The sequence below is a fragment of the Myotis yumanensis genome, unplaced genomic scaffold, assembly GCF_028538775.1.
Source record: "Myotis yumanensis isolate MYYU_CA2020_CCGP unplaced genomic scaffold, mMyoYum1.0.hap1 SCAF_2, whole genome shotgun sequence".
Taxonomy (NCBI): domain Eukaryota; kingdom Metazoa; phylum Chordata; class Mammalia; order Chiroptera; family Vespertilionidae; genus Myotis; species Myotis yumanensis.
The window spans coordinates 201,176,703-201,201,802 of NW_027223753.1; the positions used below are offsets into that span (position 1 = coordinate 201,176,703).

Genomic DNA, 25,100 nt, shown 5'->3' on the forward strand with positions numbered 1-25,100 from the left:
TGGATCAGACAATGTGTAGGAGATCTCTTCAGAAATAAGAAGTTATTTCATTAAGTGTGGTATAAATCCACACAAATATTTTACTTAGAGGCAAGAATTGTCTAAGTTCAATTGTGCAAGACATGTGCCTTACAATTATTTTTAGTTTAAAATTCAGCAGATTTTGTAATAACTTTGTTAATAACTGTATAAATGATATACTCAATCTAGAGTGAAAATAGTGGTATATACATTATCAATCATATGTCTTCACATGTTGCCTATATAACCACAAGTAGCTCGCTGAGGGCTCTGGAATCAATTTGGTCCCTCCCTTGACCACAAAACAAAGGGTTGTTTGGGGTTTGGGAATAAACTGGAGGCAGATAGCTGCTGCATCGTTTGTCTAAGGTTTTCTTCTAGCTCTGGTTTGCCTCTATCAGCAAATGCAGGGGTTTTACAGTTGGGACCAGGTGAGTGGTCACATTGGTGTGGAGGTAAGCACAGGACACTCACATTTCAGCGAGGAAAGAAAGTATGAGTTAGTGTGAAAAAGCGACTGGAGGGCATGGATGATCACTGTTCATTGTTAAGGCTTTGGCTGGGAGAGTAAATTGGGGCCCTTCTGTTTTATCCCCTGGTTTCTTCAATGCTTGTGGCTTCTTCTTCTCAAGTGAGAGTTGTAACTAACTGGTCTTCACATGTCCCTGTGCTCCTTTGAACCAAATAAAAAGTTCTTGTTTCTGAAGAATGAGCGTTCGTGTCGTCTAAATCTCTCAAGTGGACAAAATACACCTATGTTTACATCAGTCCATGAAGATGAGAACAAGTTACTGTTTAAGGGTGGTGAGAATGAAAGTGGTGGTTATAGAGCATTTTAAACCTCAGCTTTTCCCAGACAGTCCTTTTCCATTAATCAAGAGATCTCACTAAGGCAGTTCACAACTAGAGTTGGTTGACAAGACTAAAAGGCAAAATAGAAATTAGTGGGCATTGGCCCCTCTTCAGCTGCCTAGAGACAGAGGGAATGGGCAGCTGCATCCTAGGCTTAGATCAGCCCATGTTGAGCACTCCCCTTTCTTTTCTTGGCCACCCATCTTTCTGGGCAGAATGAAGACCAGCTGCTGGGATCTACCTCATCTCACCAAGCTCCCACCATGCCTGTCTTCCTTTCGTGAAGACTCAATGGGAGGAGACTAGACTTTCCTCACTCTCTCTGCCTCCCATGACTACAACAGCTGCACGCAGGAGAGGCAGAGCTGTGGGGAAGGGTCTTGTTGTGCCTTTCATCTTGATCCAGGCCTGGATAACTCTTCTGGCATTAATTACTAAACTCCTAAGTTACCGGGAGTGGGACAATGAACTTCACACTTATTAGAAGATGGTCAAGAGACTGTCCTAAGGGTTTGTTAACATTGCAGCTGACCTTTGAAAAATATAAAAGGACTACATGGTGTGGATGTTTTTTTCAGAGCATCGTTCTTAATGTGTGTTTTGAAATGCAGGTGAATTCTGGAATAATATCCAGGTAGTAAATCAAAGAGTACACCCTACCCCTGCTGTTCCATCCTTCCTAACTATCAGGAACAGGTCATTGGAAAGGTCTTGAATAGTATCTTCAGGGACTCTGGCTTTCTGTCCTCAGAATAAATTCTATAATTGCTCACCAGTGGTCGCCAGTACCTCTTCAGTACTTCAATAATGATCATTCCTTTTAGGTGTAGCCCAAATTTCATTTCTTCCATAAGACCAGTCTGTGCTGATTGATCCCATCTTTCAGTTGCTATAAACCTTACTCTCTCCTCTATTCCTTTGGACATATAGACCCATGAAAGAATGTGTTTGTATTAAGTAGGTAGGAATTTTGTCTTCCCAAAGGAGTCAATATATTTTGTGTGGCATGCGAAATTGAAGTTTGCACTCACTCTGGAAATGGTCCAAGAGATTAAAGCCGTGAAACAAATTCATTTATTCCACATTTTTGGTCTTCTAATGGGCAATTCAGCTGTGTTTAAATAAATGCTGCACATGTTAGAAACTTCCACTGTAACACACACACATCGGGAAAAATAAATTTTTACTAGTTGCATTTCTTAAATATGTATACTTATTTTTGAAAGTTTTAAAAAAATACCAGCTTGTAAGAAATAGATAGTATGAATAATTCAGGTAATAAAGGATCCAAAAAAAACTACAATATCTGTAAATTTACCTTTTATTTTGATAGTAGGGCAATATACAGACTTGTGCTTGTTTGCTGTTTAATTAGCTTATTTGAGAGGGACATGCAATCAACTTAGTCCAGGTCTCTGACATGAGCTTAGAATACATACTTTTTATGAGTAGGGGAACCATTAAAAATATGCTCAAGATGAATTAGAAATGTGTTTGGATAGAAACGCAGGAAGACTATTGAGTTTTTGATAATAGCAGTTTAAGCTGAAAGTAGGTAATTTCCAGCAGTTTATTTCGAACAGTAACAGACCTTGTGCAAAACAGTCAATTTCACTTCTTTTTCTAATTTTTCTTTAAATAGGAGAATATGACAAAAATAATGATTAAGAGCAAAGAGAATTATATCTGTGAAAAAATATAAAAACCAAAATGTATTATTTAAAAGTTACTTAGTATTGTAAAGATTAATTTAGTTTTTTTGTTTGTTTGTTTCTCTCCCCCTCCAGCATTTCAGTGGCATAGATAAAAATAATGACTTTTAGAAACTATATTTTACAAAATTCTAAATTTCCAAACTTTTTAGAGTGGAGTGAGAAAAGTGCCTGACTTTTGTGTTTGATTTAGGAAATATTTTAATGGAGAAAACTTTGTATCCATTCTGTGAACTTCGGGCCCCGGGCATACACCCCTGGGCGATTAGGCCGTGCACACTCGTATCCGAATGATGTCACACCAGCCAGGAACCATCTGTTGTTTTCTTGGCACATTAATGGTCCTCCTGAATCCCCCTAAAAAATAAATTACAAAAAAAAATTGTGTGTTTTCAATTGATATAAATATATACAATTTATATTGCTTAATTGATTTGCATAATTAAAGGAGTTATGTTCTAAGTATTATGAAGGGATCTGTGGAAAAGAATTATTCTGCATTATATGCTTTACAATAACTAAAAACTCACACATAAAGTTGATTTTTGTTTTCTTGAGTAGCATTAACTTTTCAGCATTAGACAAACACAATCAGATTTGAAAAAAAAACACTTAATGTTTAATGGAAAGAGGCAAATCTATGATGTAATTTCTAGTGATAGGTGCACATGTTTTCATCTTATATTTCAAACAATGAAATGTTTTTAATTTTCATAAACATTAATTATAACAGATCCTAGTAGAGCTGATCTCATAGATTTTATTTGCACACTAGACACCCGGTGCATGAAATATGTGCACTGGGGGGGCGGGGGGGTGTCCCTCAGCCCAGCCTGCACCCTCTCCAATCTGAGACCCCTCAGGGGATGTCTGACTGTTCCACAGGGATTGGGCCTAAACCGGCAGTCAGACATCCCTCTCATAATCCGGGACTGCTGGCTCCCAACCGCTCGCCTGCTTGCCTGATTGCCCCTAACCACTCCCTTGCCAGCCTCATCAATGCCTAACTGCTCCCCTGCTGGCCCAGTTGCTCCCAACTGCCCTCCCCTGCCAGCCTGGTCTCCCCCCCCCGAACTGTACTCCCCTGCCAGCCAGCTTGTGGTGGCCATCTTGTGTGAGGGTGTGATGGTCAATTTGCATATTGCCTCTTTATACGATCTGAAGAGAAACCAGAGTATATATTGCCTCTTTATTATATAGGATATGTAATGCAAATGAACATAATGTAAGCATATAGTAGCATTAATGACAAAATTGACAAGTATTTTTTCATGTTAATTGTGTAAAAGAGTTTAAATTAATCTGCATTTTAATATAGAAATTTAAAGCTTTGTGTATTTTGTTTGAAATCACTGATACAATAGATTATTTCAATCCAGGCTTGATGTCACTATCTTTGGGCCTTATATTTAAGGAAAAAAATGTGTTCTATAAAAGCACCTTTTCTCTTTTTGGTGCAGAGGAGCATAAATGCATTGGCAAACATAAGTTACCTCTATTCCAGGTGTAACAAATGTCGGCAAGCTGTTTGAAAACAGGGACTATAGTTTTCATTTTTGCATCTTAAGCCTTTAAGCATATTAAGTCCATAATAAGAATTCAGAAATATTTATGGAACACTATCAGTCCAAGGTGGGAATAAATATAGACTCAATATATGACTAGAAATTATTAAAAATAAACCTCAACTGTTTTGATATTTTTAAAACAAGTCATTGGGTTTTCTTCATGTTTTCTAAAATAATTTAATTTTGTAAATAGACAGCAGAAACCAGATACTGATTACATGAACAAGGATTTTAAGTTACCCAGGTCATACTGGGTCAGCTGCAGTTACTCAAAGGATCCACCAGCAGGCTTGGTGCCCACCTGCTGTGTGATCTGTCTGGTTGAGAGACTGATATGTAATTCTGTCCCTTCCCATCTTCTAATAACTCATTTCAGTTTGGTTATATACTGGTAAATTCTCCTGGTCTTAATTTTCTGATGTGTTCAATGAAGATAGTTCCTTCCCCCACGATCTCAGAGATGTATAAGCACTTCAAAAATATGAGTGAATGTCCAGGATATAAGTTATCAGCCTAACATTTATGTTTCCACTTAAATGCTATATCTGCAAAGAAAAGAAAAAATCACCACCTTCCTTCAGTATCTGAATGCAGAGGTGGATGGCCATTTTTATTTAGAGTAGTTGTTCTTTAACTTTAATGCACATCAGAATCACCTAATAATCTGGGAAAAACACACCTGTAGAGTTTTTTATGAAGCAGGTCTATGGTGGGGCCTGAGAATTGGCATTGATCACACCTTCTCAGGTAATGCTGCTCTGCTGGATTGGAGGCCACACTTATCAACCCCCTGCTCTAGAACAAGGCTCAGAATGGGGAGCAAAGCAAGTTTGCTCAGTGTCATTCACTTAGGTTTATGTAGAGATGGCATTCTACAGCCATTCGTGGTGCCTTCAAATCCAGACAAGTGCCTCACAATGTAAGCCTTTGGTGAGCTAAAAGATACTCGAGGACATGTGGATGGCTAATAAGGCAAAATCTTTGACTCTATAGGGGAAAAAGAATGCTTCAAAGAACTTAGTCAAGTGATGAGTCAATAATAACATGTTCATAATTTTAAATAATGTATTCCTATTTAATCAGTCAATCCTCTTGGCATAACATAGTATTAAGTTAAACAGAGAAAATCACATGACTCTCTAGACTACTGAGTACTCAATCATGATAACATTATATTATAGAAAGTCCTGCCTTGTTTGGGAACTTTCTTACTTGCTAAGGAATAACATGCTTAGACTCTAGAAATCAGAGCCAAATAGAAGATTTCAGAGATCTGGCATGCATTACTAGCTTAATGTAACTCTAACATCAATAGCATCGGCAGTCATACTTTCTCTCTCGTGCATGAGGTGTCTGCCACATAATCCCCATTAACGGAAATTGAAGTTGTACAGCTGATTTCCCTCCTGAACAATAATTCTATAAGTTTTCCTCTAAGTGGCAATATATCTTACCTTTAACATACTTTTCATTTAAAAGGAAAGCATAAGATCCAGAGGTAAATTTTAATAAAAATGAAGCTAACCCATTTGTCTTGAATTTGCCAATGTTCAGCAAAGCAGAATAAATGTAGAACTAAGCTGAAAGTTTAGTTTACATGAGTTGAGACATTGATTTAACTGAAGGATACACATATGGATTCATCTGCTTAAGTGTCTGTTAAAAGTTTGGTATCAAGTCAAATTATTATGATATTTATGTGTTAATATATATAACATATTGTTCACACTTGAACAAGTGAAAGCATTTTCCCACAGTATAAATTGCTATTTCTGCATTTGTGAGTTATTTGCTTGCTCAGTACTGCTATCAGGTGTAATCTAATCCAGTAGCTGTTAATGCATTAATATTTTATTAATTTTCAAGTACAGAAAACATGCCAGGAAATTTACTTACAAAGTCTCATAATAGAACTGTTAATATATCTGAGTGCTTCGGGCCTCTAGTCTATAATAATAAAAGCGTAATATGTTAATTAGACCGGACATCCTTCCAGATGACCTTCTGCATGAAGCCGGGACTTCGAGGAAAGCCTGGGTCCCAGGTCCCAGAGGAAAGCTGGTGCCAGCAACCAGGGGAAGGAAGGCCTACTCTTGCACGAATTTTGTGCATCTGGCCTCTAGTCTACACTAATAAAAGAAAAACATGCATATTGGTGTCACTCCACTACACCCACCAGCCAATCAGAGCAACTATGCAAATTAACCCAACAAAGAGGGCGGTTAATTTGCATACGCAGGCACGGAGCAAAGACTGAAGGCTTTGGCTGGAGTGAAGACTGAAGACTGAAGAGGCTTGGCTTCTCTGCTTCTTCTCTACTGCAGCGGAGAAGCCAAGCCTCGCTGTGTCCAGACCAAAGGCCTGGGTCTTGGGTGGGGGGAGGAAAACCGGTGTCGGCAGCCAGGGGAAGGAAGTCTTATTGCGAGAATGTTCATGCAATGGGCTTCTAGTCCTATCTAATAATAGACAAACATGGTAATTGACTGTACCTCCCCTATGCCTCCCATTGGTTAATCAGCGAGATATGCAAATTAGCCGCCAAAAAAGATGGCGGTTAATTTGCATACATAGGCTGGAAGCAGCAGAGCAAAGACTGAAGGCAGCTCCAGCCGGAGCAGCGAAGGCTTGAAGGCGGCTCCAGCCGGAGCAGCGAAAGCTTGAAGGAGACTCTGGCCAGAGCTAAGGCCTGGGTCCCAGGTGCTGGAGGAAAACTGGTACCGGCAGCCAGGGGAAGGGAAGGCCTATTGCACGAATCTTTTTGTGCAACAGGCCTCTAGTCCTATATAATAAAAGTCTAATATGCAAATCAACTGACTGGTAGAAAGACTGGTCGCTATGATGCGCATTGAGCACCAGGGGCAGGTGCTCAACTCAGGAGCTGCTCCCTGATGCTCCCACAGGGGGCGCGCCACTCAGCCAGAAGCCGGGCTCACAGCTGGCAAGTGCAGCAGCGGTAGCACTAAGGAGCAGCGAGCAGGTGGATGGTAAGGAGTGAGGAGTCCTTGAGTGTGAGAGGGCGCAGGCCGGGCTGAGAGACCTCACTCCCTCCACCAGTGCACGAATTTCATGCACTGGGCTTCTAGTATATATATAAAAGCATAAGCAACCATTATGACTGAACAACTGGAATGACCAGTCGCTATGACACGCACTGACCACAAGGGGGCAAACGCTCAACACAGGAATTGCCCCCTGGTGGTCAGTGCGCTCCCACAGCCAACCTCCTGTGGCCCCTCCCCCCTATTGGCCAGCCAAACTCCCACAGCCCCTCTCCCTGGCAGGCCGGCCCCCTGATAGGCCTTGATTGCCAGCCAGACTGAGGGACCCCACCTGTGCACGAATTTGTGCACCGGGCCTCTAGTTTGCTTTATAAACCTTGTTGGTAAATACTAGTTTTGTTGCTAATGTTCAAGTCCATCCAGGAGAACTATGTAAATAACTCACAAATAAAAGCCAAAAGTCACAGTTTTGTAGAACAAAAATAAATGAAGTTAAGACCCTGATGATTTCTTGACTTCTGAATCATTGTTAAACAACATAATCATTATATAGCAATGCTTTCTGGAAATGTACGGAGGCGGTTTGATATATTTACCTGACAAGAATCTATCCCCCCTTCTTCGTAGCCTGCACACATCATGTTTTCCGTGATGCTGTATTCTGGCATCTGTTGTTGGCATTTCTCATTTGATATGAGAGGAACCTCAGCTTCTCGCAATATGTCTGCAGTAGGACCTGTTCAAGATGGAGAATGCAGGCAGCCAGTCAGAAGTGATCAACAGGCATCAGTGAATGAGCCGCCATCAGTCTTATTTATTTCAACAGTTCACTCTCTTTATCTAGCACTGTGTGTATATAATGGAACTGAATGCTTAACCTTGTACTTCAAAGCACATAATAAAGCCCATCTGTGGGTTTTGCCAAATGGATGTAAAGCACTTCTTCGGTTCCCAAGGGCTAGCAGGAGAAGTGGACAGTCCTTAGGCATGATCGGTAATTTTAAACAGTTATAGTGTTGCTCAGTGGTGGCGGGGGAGGGACCCACCAACACAAAGAGTTTCATTCATGGAAATTAGCAATGGCTCCGAAACCCAGAAGAGCTTTTGATTGGGCACCTGAAGAAGTGCTCCCTTATAATGGCATTCAGCTCCTTGTGCTGCTGTGTGGCTGCGCAGGTGCACCCTGAACAGGAGATAAAGCTCAGATGCACTGTGCCCCGATCTGAGGGCATTCAGCTTGTCACCACGTGCAGGTGAAGAGAAAGGAGGCATTTTGTGCCAGAGTGTAATTCCATGGCTTTTACAAAATGACTCATCTACTGGGAACATGAACCTCTGTTTACTGAAATGCTAATCCCAGGAGGGAAATGAAGCAGGTATCTAGTGGCCCAGAAAAGCTCCATGATAAACACTTTCTAATAATTAGCAATTCTATTTGGCTCCTCAAGAGAGGTAGAAAGTTGACAGCCAGTGTTGTTGCCAAATGTATGAGACCTCATTTCCAGCTAAAAAGACAGGAAACAAATGTGTGTGTGTGGGGGGGCGGGGGGCGAGTATGTGTAATTTAGGTGCAAAGCAACATAGGTATAACTCAGTGGTGTGTTGGTAAATGTTTAATAACTGGTTTTCAATGGGGAAAAAGCCCCAATGTATATTGCCTGCCCATCTGCCTGGTATAAACACTACAACCATGGCCAAATCAAGGTACCAGCGTGACAGTAAACATGAAGTTGGGAGAAGATGCGTACAAATGGCTCTTTCCAGCTGGTGCAGTGACTCCAGCAGCACATCCCTGGATGATTTCTCAAGTTTAACCATGAGCTTTAAGTTAAGAATGTGAATTGGAGAGGTGAAGATGCAGAAGAAAATTCAGCATCTCACTGCCATCCATTCTATAAAGATCAATTTTATTTTATAATAAAAATCAAAGCCCATTTTGTTGCTTGTCAAAGAATAGAAATTGGTTGGGTATATGATAAAACTCTTTGGTAAAGGAGAATTTGAGCAGTGTTCTTATATTTGATATGTATTTATCAATATGAATTATCAGAGAATAATTGAGCATATGTATATACTCACACAAATAAAAGTAAATTTATTTCAAGTTTACTAATTGCTTTAATTCAATCAACAAATATAACTTCATTTCTTCTTGGTAAACAATATGTTCATGGTTTTTCTAGCAAAATTACTGTGTGCCAAATACTCAAAAGGGGGAGATTTTATAAAATGAAGTAGCTGGAAACCATAAGACAGAGCTATAAAAATTCACTCCCATTTCCATCACCCAAGAATTATTTAAATATGATCTATTTATTTCTAAATGAAATTGACCTCAGATACAGATTTTTTCTTGGCTCCATACCACTCTGAGAGACCTTTTTTAAGTCAATTAAATGCATATCTTTAGTAACAATGTGTATCAGCTCTGGAAAAAAAAAAACATACAGCCCATTTCCTATGGAATAAAGAGTCTTAAATTTATTCATTATTGGATAATTTGTTTTGGAGAGTCTACATTGTGGTCATAAAAATGTCTTCTAATTTTAAGTCTGATAGAGAAAATATCTATCTAGAAATCATTTTTGCTCTTTAGATTTCAAATTCAATAAATCATGACATTTTTCAAGTGGAGGAAATAAAAGAATATACCGTCTTGGACTTCAATACGTTTTATGGACAGTAGACATGAGGCATTTCCAGCAACATAATGAAATTGTAGTGGAGAACCTTTATCGGAATTATCAGGCAGGGGTCTGACTTAAACTTTAAGCTTTGTTTTACATGAAGTAAGGATATTTTGGCCGTGTATGCTTTGCTTCTGGGACCTACTCCTTTCCACAAGATTTTTTTTTTTTTTTTTTAAATATATATATTTTATTGATTTTTTACAGAGAGGAAGGGAGAGGGATAGAAAGTTAGAAACATCGATCAGCTGCCTCCTGCACACTCCCTTCTGGGGATGTGCCCGCAACCAAGGTACATGCCCTTGACCGGAATCGAACCTGGGACCCTTGAGTCTGCAGGCTGACGCTCTATCCACTGAGCTAAACGGGTTAGGGCGTTTCCACAAGATTTAAATACATCTGCATACAGTAAGGATGTAAATATCATGACTATGACCTCTGATCTGTTGTGACTCCAGGGGCCAGGTTCTCCCTTCAGACCTTAGTGCTTTCCTTTTTGTTTAACTATTAACAAGCCGTCAAAACTGTCCTTGATGGAGGTACTCCTGTGAGAAATTCAGATGCCAATGAGACTTGCAGTTACATTTAGAGAACATGAAGTACTAGAATGTGTTTGTTTTTAAAAAAAATCATGTTTGGTTATTATTAATATGCACCGTTTCTGTGCTTGGAAAACATGCTACTCAATAATGCTAGTGAGTCAATGGTGTAACAATTTATAGTATTCAGTGTAAGATGTGTGCTGTATCTGAGTTTTCTGCCAGTAGGCAGAATCGGCTTTTGAAGCTGGAAGGGATTTCTTTCTCATTTTAGAAAATGTGACTATAAGACCTTTAAATGATAAGATAGTTTCATTGATTTGGGAAATGTGACAGCTAATAATTTGGCTTTTGATGAGACTTCATCCATGAGCTTTACAAAAATATATTTTTGAAACTTTTGGTTATATTCATTTAAATAGATGTATCTTTTCTCTTTATCAGTTTTTATAATATAAAAAGTAGATATTGAGTTTGGGGAATGCTTGAATTCTCCTCCTATACAGATTATAGTTTTATAATATGCTCTATATGATTTGGAAAAAATTCATAACTACACAAATATTCAGTATATGAATATAAGCTTGACATTGCTTTTAAAGGCTATCACATAAAACTGTTATAGCAAAAGAGTTGCACAAAATGTTGAAAATAGTCACAGGATGGTGCAAGAGCATACTTTTTCTAGTAAAAAAGACCCATTTGCTTTTTTTATGGGTCTGATACTTTACCATCATGAACAATCCTCCCCCAGCCAGCAATAGAACAAATTCTTCCTGGAAGGAAAACTTGATTTTCTTCTGGTAAGCAAATAGGTTGTATATAATCTGAAAACAAAACAAAGCAAAAACAAGAGCTAGAATAGATGCACATGCATTTCCAACAATGTTTTAAAAACCAAACATTATAAACATTTCATCTAAAACAATTGGTACTTTTGTTTTAGATAGCCTGAACATTTTTTAGACATCAATCTTTGGGGAAAGAAGCATTTTGGAGCAGTAATTTTTGGACAATAGATAGGTACCACTGGTAGCCTTTTAGGATGTTCTACATTGCCTTCTAATTACTCTTTCATGGTGTAAACAATGTTGTACTTCTGGAATTAATCATTTGCATTTGATTTTTAAATAATTATGGTACTTAATAGGAAGTAGTGCCAGTACTGTGAAAATCTTGGCAAGGCTGTTTTTCAGGGTCAATTAAGAGAAATTTGGGCATATGTTCTGAGTTTATTTGTTTATTTATTTAATTTTCCCCGCATATCTCACATTAAAAAAGCTTTTAGGCAATTGTTTTACTGGGCACTTATGGAAGCATTAGCATTTGTCACTGGCTTTTAAAGCCATTCTCCAACAATTTACAAGCCACCTGACATTTATTAAAGCTCCCGCTGCATGGAAGTCCCAGGGCGGACACAAATGAGTAAGATACTGCGCTTACTCTCCAAGGCAGGGCCATAGAACTAACCGCAGTCACCACCTGCTTTGATAAATGCTGCAATACATGTGGAGGCCAAATTCCATAAGAGCAAGGAGATAGCAGCATACCCCTCCTGCGCCCCACCTCCCACTAACTGGGATGGGAAAGGTCTTCAGAGTAAAGGTTGGTGTTGAGTAGAGCCCTTTAAGATAAAGTTCACGCCTCAGGTGACTTCTTGTACATGACCTAGGTCAGTGATGGCAAACCTTTTGAGCTCGGCGTGTCAGCATTTTGAAAAACCCTAACGTAACTCTGGTGCCATGTCACATATAGAAATTTTTTGATATTTTCAACCATAGTAAAACAAAGATTTTTATTTCTGATATTTATTTTATATATTTAAATGCCATTTAATAAAGAAAAATCAACCAAAAAATGAGTTTGCGTGTCACCTCTGACACGTATGTCATAGGTTCGCTATCACTGACCTAGGTATTCAGAGAAAGTCCTCCATCTGCCACTTCATTAATATTGAATCTCCTTTAAAATTTTTATCCTATGGCCTGGCCGGCATTTCTCAGTTATCAAGAATCAACCTATGAACCGGAAGGTCTGGGTTCAATTCCCAGTCAGGGCACATGCCCAGGTTGCTGGCTCGATACCCAGTGTGGGGTGTGCAGGAGGCAGCCGATCAATGATTCTCTCTCATCATTGATGTTTCTATCTCTCTCTCCCTCTCCCTTCCTCTCTGAAATCAATAAAAATACATTTCACTTTACTTTTAGAACATACACTCTTCTCCCAGTTTGTCCTACTCTGGCTTTTGTGGCAGATGGACCGCCTTTCTTTTACATGAGAAACAGAGAAGACATGTATTGGAACATGGCCTACTTTTTTTCTGGACTGCTGCTTTGAATTTATAGAGGGCTCTGATAGTTTATTCCAGTGGCCAACTCTCTAGAAAGTTGGATTTAAATAGCTCCAGAAGGTAACTTAATATGTTTCTCTTTCATTCTACAATTCCATTTAAATTATACTAATTTTTATAACAGAATATTCAACTTTTATGGACTATTAATGCATTGGTGCTGATAAAAAATATTTCAAATCTAATTTTGAATGAACTTGGGCAGATGAGATGACTAAAAGTGATTTGTTTTACCTGTGTAATTCACTTTAAATTCAAGGTGCATCATGACGATGTCACTGTCCTTGCTCCGTTTATTGTAATGTGGGTTTATGACAATTTGATCTATCAACCGGGTCACTACTTGAGGAGAAGTCAGATTCGATGCCGCATGCAGGCCTAGGATTGCTTTCCACTTGGATGGCTCCAAATTTCTCCTGAAGATTATAATAAAGAGGTATAAGAATCTCCCCATCTTTCTAGAGATCTTCATTAAAGATATTTCAGAACTATGTGCTCCCATCCTAAAACGTTCTTGATTTCCTCCAAAGAATTCTTCCTTAAAAAAATATTCCTTTACTTTTTATTTTTCTTACCAGATCACAGAACAAGCCTTAATTACTGCTAATCTCTATCACTTCTTCTAAAGTTCTAGACTGTGGCTCTCAACTTTGATTTCACATTAGAATCATCTAGAATAACATTGATATCTGCTCTCCTCTTCTTCTCTACCTCTGATTTAATGAGTCTGCATCTGGTACTTTAATTTTAAATGAATTTTGAAATGAAATCTCCAAGTTTATGCTAATTTATGACCAAATTTGACTGCTTAGAGCACATTCCACTGGGGAAATGGCAACTTGGTCCAGGGTTTCTTCAGACAACCACAGCAGCTATTGTAGTAATGGAAGGAGGTCTGGGAACATTCTCCCATTTGGGGTGTCACTGAATTCACACAGACTTAAGGTAAACAGTAAAACTTATAAACTAACATAAATGAGTAATTTCCACCTACAATGAACGTGAATCATGTTCCATATACAATGCTGGCCATCAATAAAGTATTGGTAACAAATAACATTTGTGTCATAGGACAGATTGAGTTGAATAGTATATTTTAAATGAAAGTGTGCAAGGACTTTTAACTGTACTATTGCCCTGCAACATTTTAACTCCAAGAAATTACCAGTGAGCAGCTGGAATTAAACCATATTCACAATGAAGTAAAAATTCAGTAACTGCAATGATTGCAGAACTAGTCATTTAATTCTTAATAGTTTCAAATGTCTAGTTTAATGTGGTGTTGTACTTGTTGGGAGTGGGGGTAAGGTAATTACATAGACACAGATGAGTGGAATGATATGTGAGAGAAATATAAATGATACACGTTGGAGAGATATTTTCTTCCCATAATGTTACTTATACATGCAGGAGAAATAAAAACACAGAAAATAGGCTATTTTCTATGTAACACAATAACAATTTTGGAAATCACTAAGAATGTGTCAGATTAATGTTGCTGTAGATTATATTTAATTAGACCAGTAGCTTGAAGCATGTAGGTTTGATCTTCACAGTTTATGGTTCATGCATTTGTTTTCTACTCAAAGCCTAAAATAATGAGAGGATATGGTGACTACTAATCTCTGTGTTAGCTACAAACTCTCTCATATTATTTACATTTATATGTATAGCTATCACATGGCATATAGTACTTACAAAAGATAAGAGTTTGGGAGGTTAGGAACTTTTTTTTCTGAACTGCATTATTTTATTATTGATTTAAATCTGTATCAAATAAAGTACCTATATTTCTCTAAATTTCTATGTGATTATTTCTGAAGACAAAATTTGTAGAAAGCATTTCTACAAAATAACTTGCTTACTTTAAAAAATATATATATAATCACAGACAAGAAAGCTAGAAGGGCTAAGAAAGACAGAAGATAGAAAGGTTATTTCAGATTAAAGAAGACCAAAGAGGCATAGAAACTAACTCTGTACCTTACCCTGGATTGATTCTTGGTTGGCAAAATCACAGACAAAGCAAAAAATGTCCTAAAGGGCATATGTGGGACAATTGACAAAAATGAATTCATACTATAGATTGGATCATTTTTTTTGGTTGAGGTTAAATTCCCATGATCTGTGATTATATAAGAAAATATCCTTGTTTTTAGTAAAAACATGTGGACATATTTAACACTAAAGGAGCACAATGTCTAACCTTCTATCAAATGGTTGAGAAAGAATTTCTCCAGGTTGGACAGAAAGAATGAGAAAGATATTCGAACATAAAATTTAAACAATTAATAAATCTGGGTGAAGTTATAGAAGAGTTCAATATACTAATATTTGCAATTTTGTGCATGTTTTGAAAATCAATATAAAACATTTGTAAAGTAAATAGCTAGTGTCTCTGGGGCAAGACTTGGACTCCTTTTTCATGGACCTTTCAGGTGCAGGGACAGCAGCACATTTATATTTACAGTATGCAAAAGTATTGCAGCATCTTAATTTTTCCTGACAATCATCTTAGAAGGTAGATATCCTATAAACACCCTATGGATGAGAATATTGGAACACAGAGATACTAAATTGCATGAGATTAGTAGCATAGGTAGGATCAAAACCTTGTCTTCCAGTTCGAAGCCAACCTTGCCTTTAAACCACAGAAAAATTGGACCACAGTTTCCAAATATCTTTTTTTAAGGTTGAAAAACAAGACAAGTCAATGATAGAGAAACAATGGATGCAAGGATATTTAGGGTCATCCAGGCACACTGAGGCTGAATGGGAATCGGAGTGTGGACCATAAGAATGTAGACAGAGAAGAGCTGTCCATTGAAACCATTTACCTGCCTGCAGGTTAAAACACTTGGAACAGATTTACACTGAGGACAAGTCATTTGTGTAGTATGTTTTTAGTAAGTTGCTTGATTTGGGTTCTTCCATTCACATATTAAAAAATTAAGCTTTTCACGGCACACTTAGAATTTTTAAAAGGCAAATAGGCGGTATAGGCCTACTCAAATATCTTTTTCCAAATATCTAAAATCATAAGCAGAAAGTTCCTTACTTGGTTAGAGGTATGAAGTAAAAAGCAAGAAACTGGAACTCTTACCAACTGGAGAAAGAAGAAATAATGCCACTGAGTGACTGAGGAGAGGTAAGATGCAAGCTTGGTGAGAATAAGTTGGAATTCATCATGGTTCTGTTACAGCTTACCTTTGCTTGTGTTCAAATTGAAACTGTGTGAAAAGACATTTTATGTCCTATATGACTGAGCATGTGTTTATATTAGATGAAACCGCTTTTTGTATATTCATGGTTTGAAAAAAGATATATTGGTATCTCTGACCTGCAATAAGTACATCTGTAAGGTCGATAATTGAAAGATGTTGCTAAAATTGCAAGCCTGGTTGACATTAAGAAAGCATATGTTCTGCAAGAACATCAAACAGACGAATTTACCAAATTCTAGGTTAATACTGGAGATTGCTAACTTACTAATATCTACCCCTGTGCAACAGAAAACACTGGATCTTTAGCTAAAGATACCTTTCAGTTGTAACACAATTAGGCTATAGATTGCACATCTGTGACATGCTCAAGGCATATAGTATGTATAGGTAAAAGTTAAAGTCATATTTAGCAGGGGATGGGAAAATTGACCACTATAGATGCTTGCTATGCTCTGGTTGAAGACAGATAAAAACATAATTTATCAGTAGGCAGCAAACTCAAGAAGATGTGCTTTAGATATGGGAGAGGCTGTAGTTTAGTCACTGTTATAAAGTTCAGCTCATAGATTCACAGAGCTATAGATGTAGATGATCAGTACCATGGACAGTTCCCTAGAGGTTTAAGTAATTGGCCAACCTGGGGTCTGGCTGAAGGTCCTCATTTCAAAGCTCTTGGAATTATGAATTTGAATTTACCCTCACTCTATACGATGGGTATTTAGGCGAGTTAATCCTTTAATACTCATTCACCATGGTCCTCCCTATCTCCCAAACAACTTTCAAAACCTTCTGTGTGACAGTTTGTTTCCAACTCTCTGAGAACTTCCAATGTTTGTGTGCATAGGGAGTTCAGTCTTTTAATTTAATTAACTACAGCTGCAGCTTCCATTCTGAGCACATATGTGTTTTCCTCAGAGGTTCTAGATGCCCTTAGGAGAGGCTCATTGTAACTGCCACAGGGAAGGGCATTTTCTGGAGTTTTCTTCTACCTAGGAAAAGGGTCAGGAAATCGCCCAAGGGCAGGTTTTATGAATTTTCTATGAGGCAGCCAGATTTTTATCTGACCTAATTCACAAACGTTAGAATGGGATTAACTTCTGTTATGCAGATGAGAATTAACAGGTTATTGGGCTCGGGAATATTTATTTACTCCTCTGGTTCTCTCTACAATCTTTACCCTATCTACCCACCCTGTTTTCTCCTGTGGCATTGCTTTAGGAATGACTGCTTCTAGAAGGAGAATAAATTCTAGAATTCAACATGTGTTTTATCATGTTACAAAAGAAAAAAATATTAGATATGGTTGACACCAGTTCTAACTTTTAGTTATGGGCAGCATCAAAATAGATCAGACTTGAGAACTAAGTAAACATTTTTATACTAATTCACAATTAAGCCCTCACACACGAATTTTTAGAGCACAAGTTATTTGTAACTGGAGAGCTTTTTTGATGCTAACAATTTGCTGACAATAAATATTGGTCTAATTGAATGATAACAGTACAATTTATACACTACATACTGATTTTATGCCTTTAAAATCCTTACTTTTCAATTATTATGGATGTAGGAAACATAGTTCTTGATGCAAATATATAACGAAGAATGATTTTTTAGTCAAACTTTCTTTTATACATGATTATAATGGGAAAAAGATTGGAAAGTTTACAATGTCATAAACAGCGGGAAGAGTTCCCTGATGAGATGGATTTGTGAGGCTACACGAGATGGGATGCACAGTGTCTGCTGTGGTCACCCCACTTGAGAAGAGACACTCTAATGCCACACTCACCCATACACACAGTGGGCTGCAGACACCAGCCAGTCGTTGCTGACGAGAGAAGCACCACAGAGCAGTTTGCCGTTATACGCAAGAGCAGTGAGCCACGGCCAGGCTCCTTCGTTGGCGTTATTTCCTCCAACAATCTTCTGGCTGACTTCTTGAGCCACCATCTTTTCCCCGCATGCTATTAAAATCATTGAAGAAAGAGCATCTATTGTATTTTGGTGGATTTCCTCTGGTCATGAAAATTGAGTGGTTCACTACAAACTAACTTCAGGTGACACACCAACTCTATTCGGAATTTTAAATGAAGGCTTAGAAGAAAACATGACAACATATTTACTTACGTTTATGGTTACACTGTAACAGAATCAGTGAATCCTGTAGACACTGTGTACTGCAATAGAAGCATAATTATATTTCAGAAATTATGCAGCTAACATTTTGAAGCATAATATAGTGTAGGCTGTCCTTTTATTAGTTAAACTAATTTTCAAATGTAAGAATCCTATATGAAATGTGAGGAGGCTGAAATACAAAGCAGAAAATTCTCAGTTTAAAGTCCAGTGGAATTGAGTTTGCGTCCTTTACCACTTACACTTCATGATTTGGGTAAGTTGCTCAATATCCCTGAGACTTGCTTTTGTCATCCATAAAATGGGGACAATGTACTTATTTTATTGAAATTTTCTGAGAAGTGAAAATTATTTTATATTATTGTGCCTTAAACACAACACACACTCAATAAATGACAGCTATTCTTCGTTTGCTTGAACCAACCTTGGATTTCATTACTCTGTAAGACAGAATATGCCTGCATATTCCTATCAGACAACTAGTCAGTGCCTCACACTGTGTGTGAGACTGTGAACTTCATCCAGGGAATTTGATGATGAATTAATCACAGGTCCTGCCTTCAAGAGAAGTAAACATACAAATAGCAAATATAAAATAAAGTCCATTCATAAATACTTTAAAAACTCACTATCTGCCAGGCCAGTTTGGCTCAGTGGTTTAGTGTTGACCTATGAACCAGGAGGTCACAGTTTGACTCCCAGTCAGGACACATGCCCAGGTTGTGGGCTCCATGACCCCAGTGTGGGGTGTGCAGGAGGCAGCCAATTAATGGTTCTCTCTCATCATTGATGTTCCTATCTCCCTCTCCCTCTCCTTTCCTCTCTGAAATCAATAAAAATACGTTTAAAAAATAAAAACTCACTACCTGTTTAAATATTTGGATATAAACTTTATTTAAAGCCAAGAAAAATATTTGTTTTAAAATGTGTTATACTTACCAGCCACTAGAGATCAGTCTAATACAAGGAATTAAAGCACTTGCCCCATATTTCCTGATGCAGCCACTGCAGATATTAGTCACATTAAAACACACACATTTTAATGATTATATTTAATCATTTTAATGATTTATATTTATATATTTAACTACACCTATTGTTCATGTTGTTTAGGTCTTGAAGGTTTAGAACAAAACAAAACAAAAAACACACAAAATAAGACCCAAGAACCATAGGAGATCATAAATACAGCCAAAGCAAATCAGTGTTTCTGGAAAATTCATAATGTTAATTTGAAACCACATGCATTCATGTGGTCTGAGTGACATATCCTTTAGAGTAGAAGATAACTTCAATGCAAATATAAGGAAATATATTTATATTTTACTAATAAGCAATATGCATGCATGTGTAGCTATCTAGATATAGATATATCAAAACATATTCAGAACTATACAAAGAAGAACCCTCAATTAACTCCGCTTCTGTTATCTACTCATAGTTGGGAGAGCTGTAATTTCTGAGATGTGTCAAATTTTATCCTAACTGTTTCTGCATCTATAGTACTCATCAGTGAAGATCCATATTCAAACCAGTTCATCATTCTTAGATATTAGAAAATGCTTAATACTCTGTGGTATGTATAACACTGGTGAATTATATTTTTAGTAAGCGCAGAAAAGTTTCTAGTTAACTTAATAGTTAACCAAAAACTTAAACTGAACCTTACACTTTATTCTCTATGCATTTTGGCTAGTCAAAAATTTCATACACAAACACACACACACACACACACACACACACACACACACACATACATGCAGTGTCAAAGGAGTAGTTGCTTAACCTGTGGTCAGAATGAGCACTGAATCCACTCTGTCCAGGTGTATTTGGAGAGATTGGAGAGAAACAGAATTGCTGTCCTGGCCTTTGGCAGTGGAGTCAGAGCTAGGTTAGCCCTCTGGATAGGAAGAAAGGCAATGCCACGATCCTCTATCTTTCTCCCAGCCCAGTGGGAACAATGCTGTGATATAAATGGATGGTTTATATCTGTTGTATTGACAACATGAACTCATTCCTCTCCCAATACATGCTCAGCAACATGGCCTTTTTTTGTTACTGAAAAGCCTTTCTTTTTCCTTCTCCTTTCCAGAACTGCTATTTAAAGCAAGTTGTTGCTTTGGGGATTTTGGAAAATAGCGCAGCAGAGAGAAAAAGTAGAGCACTTTGAAGTCAGAGGGAGTTGGGTTAGATTCTCTATGTTGCCTGCAGGCTTTGTGAACTTGTCCAAGTCAGTTACCAACACCGGACTGCTGTTGCCTCCTCTTTCTAGTGGAACAATATTGCCTATGTAATAGCTTCTACACAGATTGGAAATTACCTCTGCAATATTCCTACCACAGTGTCTGTCACATGATAGGCATTCAATAAAGTGTTTGATAAGCACTGTGTATCCTGTGTCTGGTACCAAGCTTAGAACGCAGTGTTGATCTATATATATTAAGTCAAAGTTTCTTTGACTTTTAGGACTGCTACAGAAGTGGTCTGAATAATTGGAAGAAGGGGAAGTGCAGTATTGGCAGCTGCATGGATTGTACATTTCCGATTCTATCAGGTCAGATTGCTGGTATCTCATTGAGTGGCCTTTCTCTGTGGTGGGAAGTATTATCGGAATCTCACATACGCCTCACAATAGGAGAAAAAAATGAGGATATAGATTGGTAGATTTTCATAGTTGGAAGAATGTTCTTCTTTGATATTCTCTTCCTTTCCTCTTTTTTTTATAAATATATTTTATTGATTTTTTTACAGAGAGGAAGGGAGAAAGATAGAGAGTTAGAAACATCGATGAGAGAGAAACATTGATCAGCTGCCTCCTGCACATCTCCTACTGGGGATGTGCCCGCAACCCAGGTACATGCCCCTGACTGGAATCAAACCCAGGACCCTTCAGTCCGCAGGCCGATGCTCTATCCACTGAGCCAAACCAGTTTTGGCTCCTCTTTTTTTTTTTTTTTAATCACAACTACTAGTGCAAGGGTGTTTTCAAAAACATCAATTTTTGCCCTAACTGGTTTGGCTCAGTGGATAGAGCATTGGCCTGTGGACTGAAGGGTCCCAGGTTCAATTCTGGTCAAGGGCATGTACCTTGGTTGTGGGCACATCCCCGGTGGGGGGTGTGCAGGAGGCAGCTGATCAATGTTTCTCTCTCATCGATGTTTCTAACTCTCTATCCTTGTCCCTTCCTCTCTGTAAAAAAGTCAATAAAATATATCAAAACACCAATTTTCAAAGGGCAATAAATGTAATAAATAAATACATACATAAATAAACTACCTAACTGAATAAATGTACATATTTCTGATTTTCACTAACCCAATATAACATGGCTAATCAAGGAAGGGACTAAGGACCTCTCTGGCTCATGGATGTTTTGAAAAGTTTAAAGTTTCTATGTGTGTAAATGGTGTCTCTTTCAAATAACATAAACACACATACAGTAGGGACATCAAGGTAAGGTGATACTGGCATTTGATGATATGCATAGAATAACCTAGTTTTTCTCTGAAACATGCATCTAAGTGAGATGACTGGTTTTTTATATTTTGTCCTTTTTATCATTTTAAATGTCCATAAGATATAAGTAAAAGAAATTCTCAACGTGCAGACTGCTCAAGATCTATAACGGTAATGTAAATTTAGACCTGCCGTATAGAAAGGAAGTCTAGTAGTCTGCTTGCTTCACCCCTTGAGACTGATAATCTCAAGGCCCAGCAAACATTCATATAAAACATGCCACTGCAAACTCCTTGGGTACGAAAAATACTCCTTTATCAGTTTGTTACTGGTTGACCTCACAGAAATGGTACCTTTTCATGAATAGCTGAATAATTTTATAATTTCCTTTTTCACCATTGAGTTTGTTAAACAAGCTAATGCACCAACCATGACATCCTAAACCCTTGTGTGTAGTGATGGCTTCGCCCTGCAGTTACTTCTTCCCACCCACAGCTGGCCTTTAATGGAACTGTGAGATTCATAAGTCAATTTCAACAAAAATTACCAATAATGCTCAGACAGGGGAAATGACATAATCTAAGCTAAAACAGATCTTTGAATATGAAAAGAATGTTGCTTTGTAAAACATTAGCAAAAGCTATAAAAGTGAATCTAACTTTAAAGAGCAAGAGAGAATATGTAGGCACAACTAGAAGTCTGGACTGCCTCACTTTGTATCCATGTTCTATTTGCTAAGGCAGAGCAAAGATTCCCATGACTTTTTCCTCATTCTCCTCATTTTATGATAGCTAACTTGTGTTGCTCTTTTTAACCTGATCCACATTGGACCAATTTATGCCAATTCTCACAATTTCTTTCTTTTTTTTCTTTTTGTTGTTAATCTTCACTGGAGGATATTTTTCCATTAATTTTTAGAGAGAGTTGAAGGGAGGGGAGAGACAGAGAGAGAGAGAGAGAAACATCGATGTGAGAGAGACACATTGATTGGTTGCCTCCTGCACATGCCCCAATCAGGGCCAGGGATCGGGCCTGCAACTGAGGTACATGCCCTTGACTGAAATCAAGCCGCAGACCCTTCATTCGGCAGGCCCACACTCTATCCACTGAGCAAAACCGGCTAGGGCTCACAATTTCTTTCAACAGGACTTATTGTTTATGAATCTGAGAGTAGGGATGAAAAGGACATGCAACTAGAACCTACTGGATCACTGTCAGTGCTAAACAATTTCATATGCAATACCTTGTTGGACTGTTTTACCATTTCTATGGGGGTTAGGCAATGTTATCAGATATGACCATTTAGAGATTATTTGAGATTACCTGAAGAATAAAAAAGATAAAGAACTTCCAAGATTATGTGGCTAGTATGTGGTGGAATTAAAATCTGATTGGCTTTGAAATCTATCATCTTTCCAGTCCATGTGCAACTTGTTCAAGAACAGATTTGGGGACCCACCTTGGTGTTAGTATTAAGCTGCCATTAGATGCTGTGTTTAGTTTTACAAATGGTCCACCTCCAGTAGAGAAGACTGGCATTGATGAATTTCCACTCCTAGGGAAACACACATAGAGACAAAACAAAGCACAAATAAAAAAATCACAAACAGTGATACTGAAAGAAATTATGGAATTCCATACGTATAAATGAACATTTTAATATAAAACTTCAAATGTTTTGCTATCTAAAAGATGGCACAAATTAATAGAATTACCATAATGATGTAGGTATAATGTTTGCTTAATACCTCAAGTTCTTGTTTGCATGCTTATATATTACTTAAAGTTAAAATTTGTGTGTATATAACTTGGGCGTCTGATTTTTGACTTCTTTATATTGACTTATTTATATTGTCCAATAGTTTTCCCTAATGATCAATTTAATGACAACTTCACAGAATTGTTGCATCATATTGTTGCATAATTCATCCTTTAAAAAAATGCATGTTGCCAAAGAACAATCTAGAAAAAGAAAATCTTTTGTGCTTATCATTCCATTCAATTCAAAGCCTCACAAGCCCTAATGTAAAGCCATCAGTTATGTGTTGCTCTGAAAAAGACAGTATGTAGCCTGGACTTCCAAATGTCACCTGGTGAGCCAGAATGGGATGTGACAGAAGTAATTAAATGAAAATCTTTTACATCCCTGCTCTCAACTGTGAGTTTTAATTGAAGATTTCTCTCAATTATTCTGACTTTCTTCTGGAAGCTCAACCGGAGATGCTCAGCTTCTCAACTCCTAATCTTGTTTCTGCCCTTTATTTACTTTAGATTTTAGTTTTCATATAAAACTATGCCTTTGGGGTGGAAACCAATTCCTACTGTCTTCTACTGGTTAGCAGGGAGATGATGCAGTTCCTACCTTTTTGGGTAGCATGATGGGCTCACCCATTGCCTTTTCAAAAGAAGGTTCAATGTCTTCCACAGACTAGGCCAACACTCACCCTTTTCTATCTGTGTAGGGAATTTCCAAGAATACTCGTTGATGTTATGACCAATAAGAGGAGAAAACCTCAGTAGAGGATATTTTCTCTCTTTTTCAAGGGAGACAATGCCTTAAAGAAACAGAAGAAGTATTTGTCCTGTACCATTGATTCACTGACTAGAGAGCTGAAACAATAGAGTCTATATGTAATGCCTCAGAATTTAGTATCTTGTACTTCTTTTTATTTTTTCATCTGAAATGTTGGATCTTATTTTATTGCAAATTTTAACAAGGTTTTAAAATGATTGATTAGGACTGCAATTAATAGTCAAAGATTGATTTAATGATTAGTAATTAGTGGGTAAGAGGCTTGAGCTTTGACTCAGATTATGGGCTTAAAACCCTGGCCCTACCAGGAGTACAATTGGACAAATTCTCAATCAGTAGGTTCTTTTGTTACCTCATCTTTACAATGGAGATACAATGATCATTTTAACCTTATAGGGTTGTTGTGAAGATTAAATAACATGAGACATGAAGCCCTGAGCATACAAAGTGCTCAGTAAGTGGTTTTGGATATTGTTATTTGATTATATTATACTAGAGGCCTGGTGCATGAAAGTTGTTTACAGGGTGGGGGGGTCCCTCAGCCCAGCCTGCACCCTCTTGCAGTCTGGGAGCCCTCAGGGGATGTCGGACTGATGGCCCAGCGGGAGCGGGCCTAAGCGGGCAGTTGGACATCCTTAGCACTGCCGCGGAGGCAGGAGAGGCTCCCGCCACTGCCCCTGCACTCGCCAGCCATGAACCCAGCTTCTGGCTCAGCGATGCTCCCCCTGTGGGAGCACACTGACCACCAGGGGGCAGCTCCTGCCTTGAGCATTTGCCCCCTCGTGGTCAGTGCACGTCATAGCAATCAGTCATTCTGCCATTTGGTCAATTTGCATATTAGCCTTTTATTATGTAGGATTTTGGATATTTTGTTATTAGGATAAACCCACTGCAAAGATGTGGATTTAAGATGCTTCTATTATCTCCAGATGATTTTGTTCTATCCCTTGGCTATCTCTTTTGAGACAGACCCTGGGGGGGGCGGGTGGGGGGCGGGCAGGGAGATGCATTAATTTCTCT

At 38.1% G+C, this 25,100-nt stretch overlaps 1 protein-coding gene across 1 annotated transcript in view; it reads right to left on the minus strand.

Annotated features, from left to right (window-relative positions):
• Nucleotides 1-2,178: 2,178 nt before the first annotated feature.
• Nucleotides 2,179-25,100, minus strand: part of TMPRSS15 (transmembrane serine protease 15) — a 103,433-nt gene continuing 80,511 nt past the window's right edge. The window contains exons 20-26 of the mRNA XM_070406988.1: nt 23,007-23,102; nt 18,083-18,132; nt 17,745-17,919; nt 12,963-13,144; nt 11,110-11,205; nt 7,749-7,888; nt 2,179-2,942 (exon numbers count right to left, since the gene is read on the minus strand). Of these exons, the coding sequence (XP_070263089.1) occupies nt 2,787-2,942; nt 7,749-7,888; nt 11,110-11,205; nt 12,963-13,144; nt 17,745-17,919; nt 18,083-18,132; nt 23,007-23,102 (895 nt within the window). The 3' untranslated portion in view covers nt 2,179-2,786. The remainder of the gene's footprint in view (nt 2,943-7,748; nt 7,889-11,109; nt 11,206-12,962; nt 13,145-17,744; nt 17,920-18,082; nt 18,133-23,006; nt 23,103-25,100) is intronic.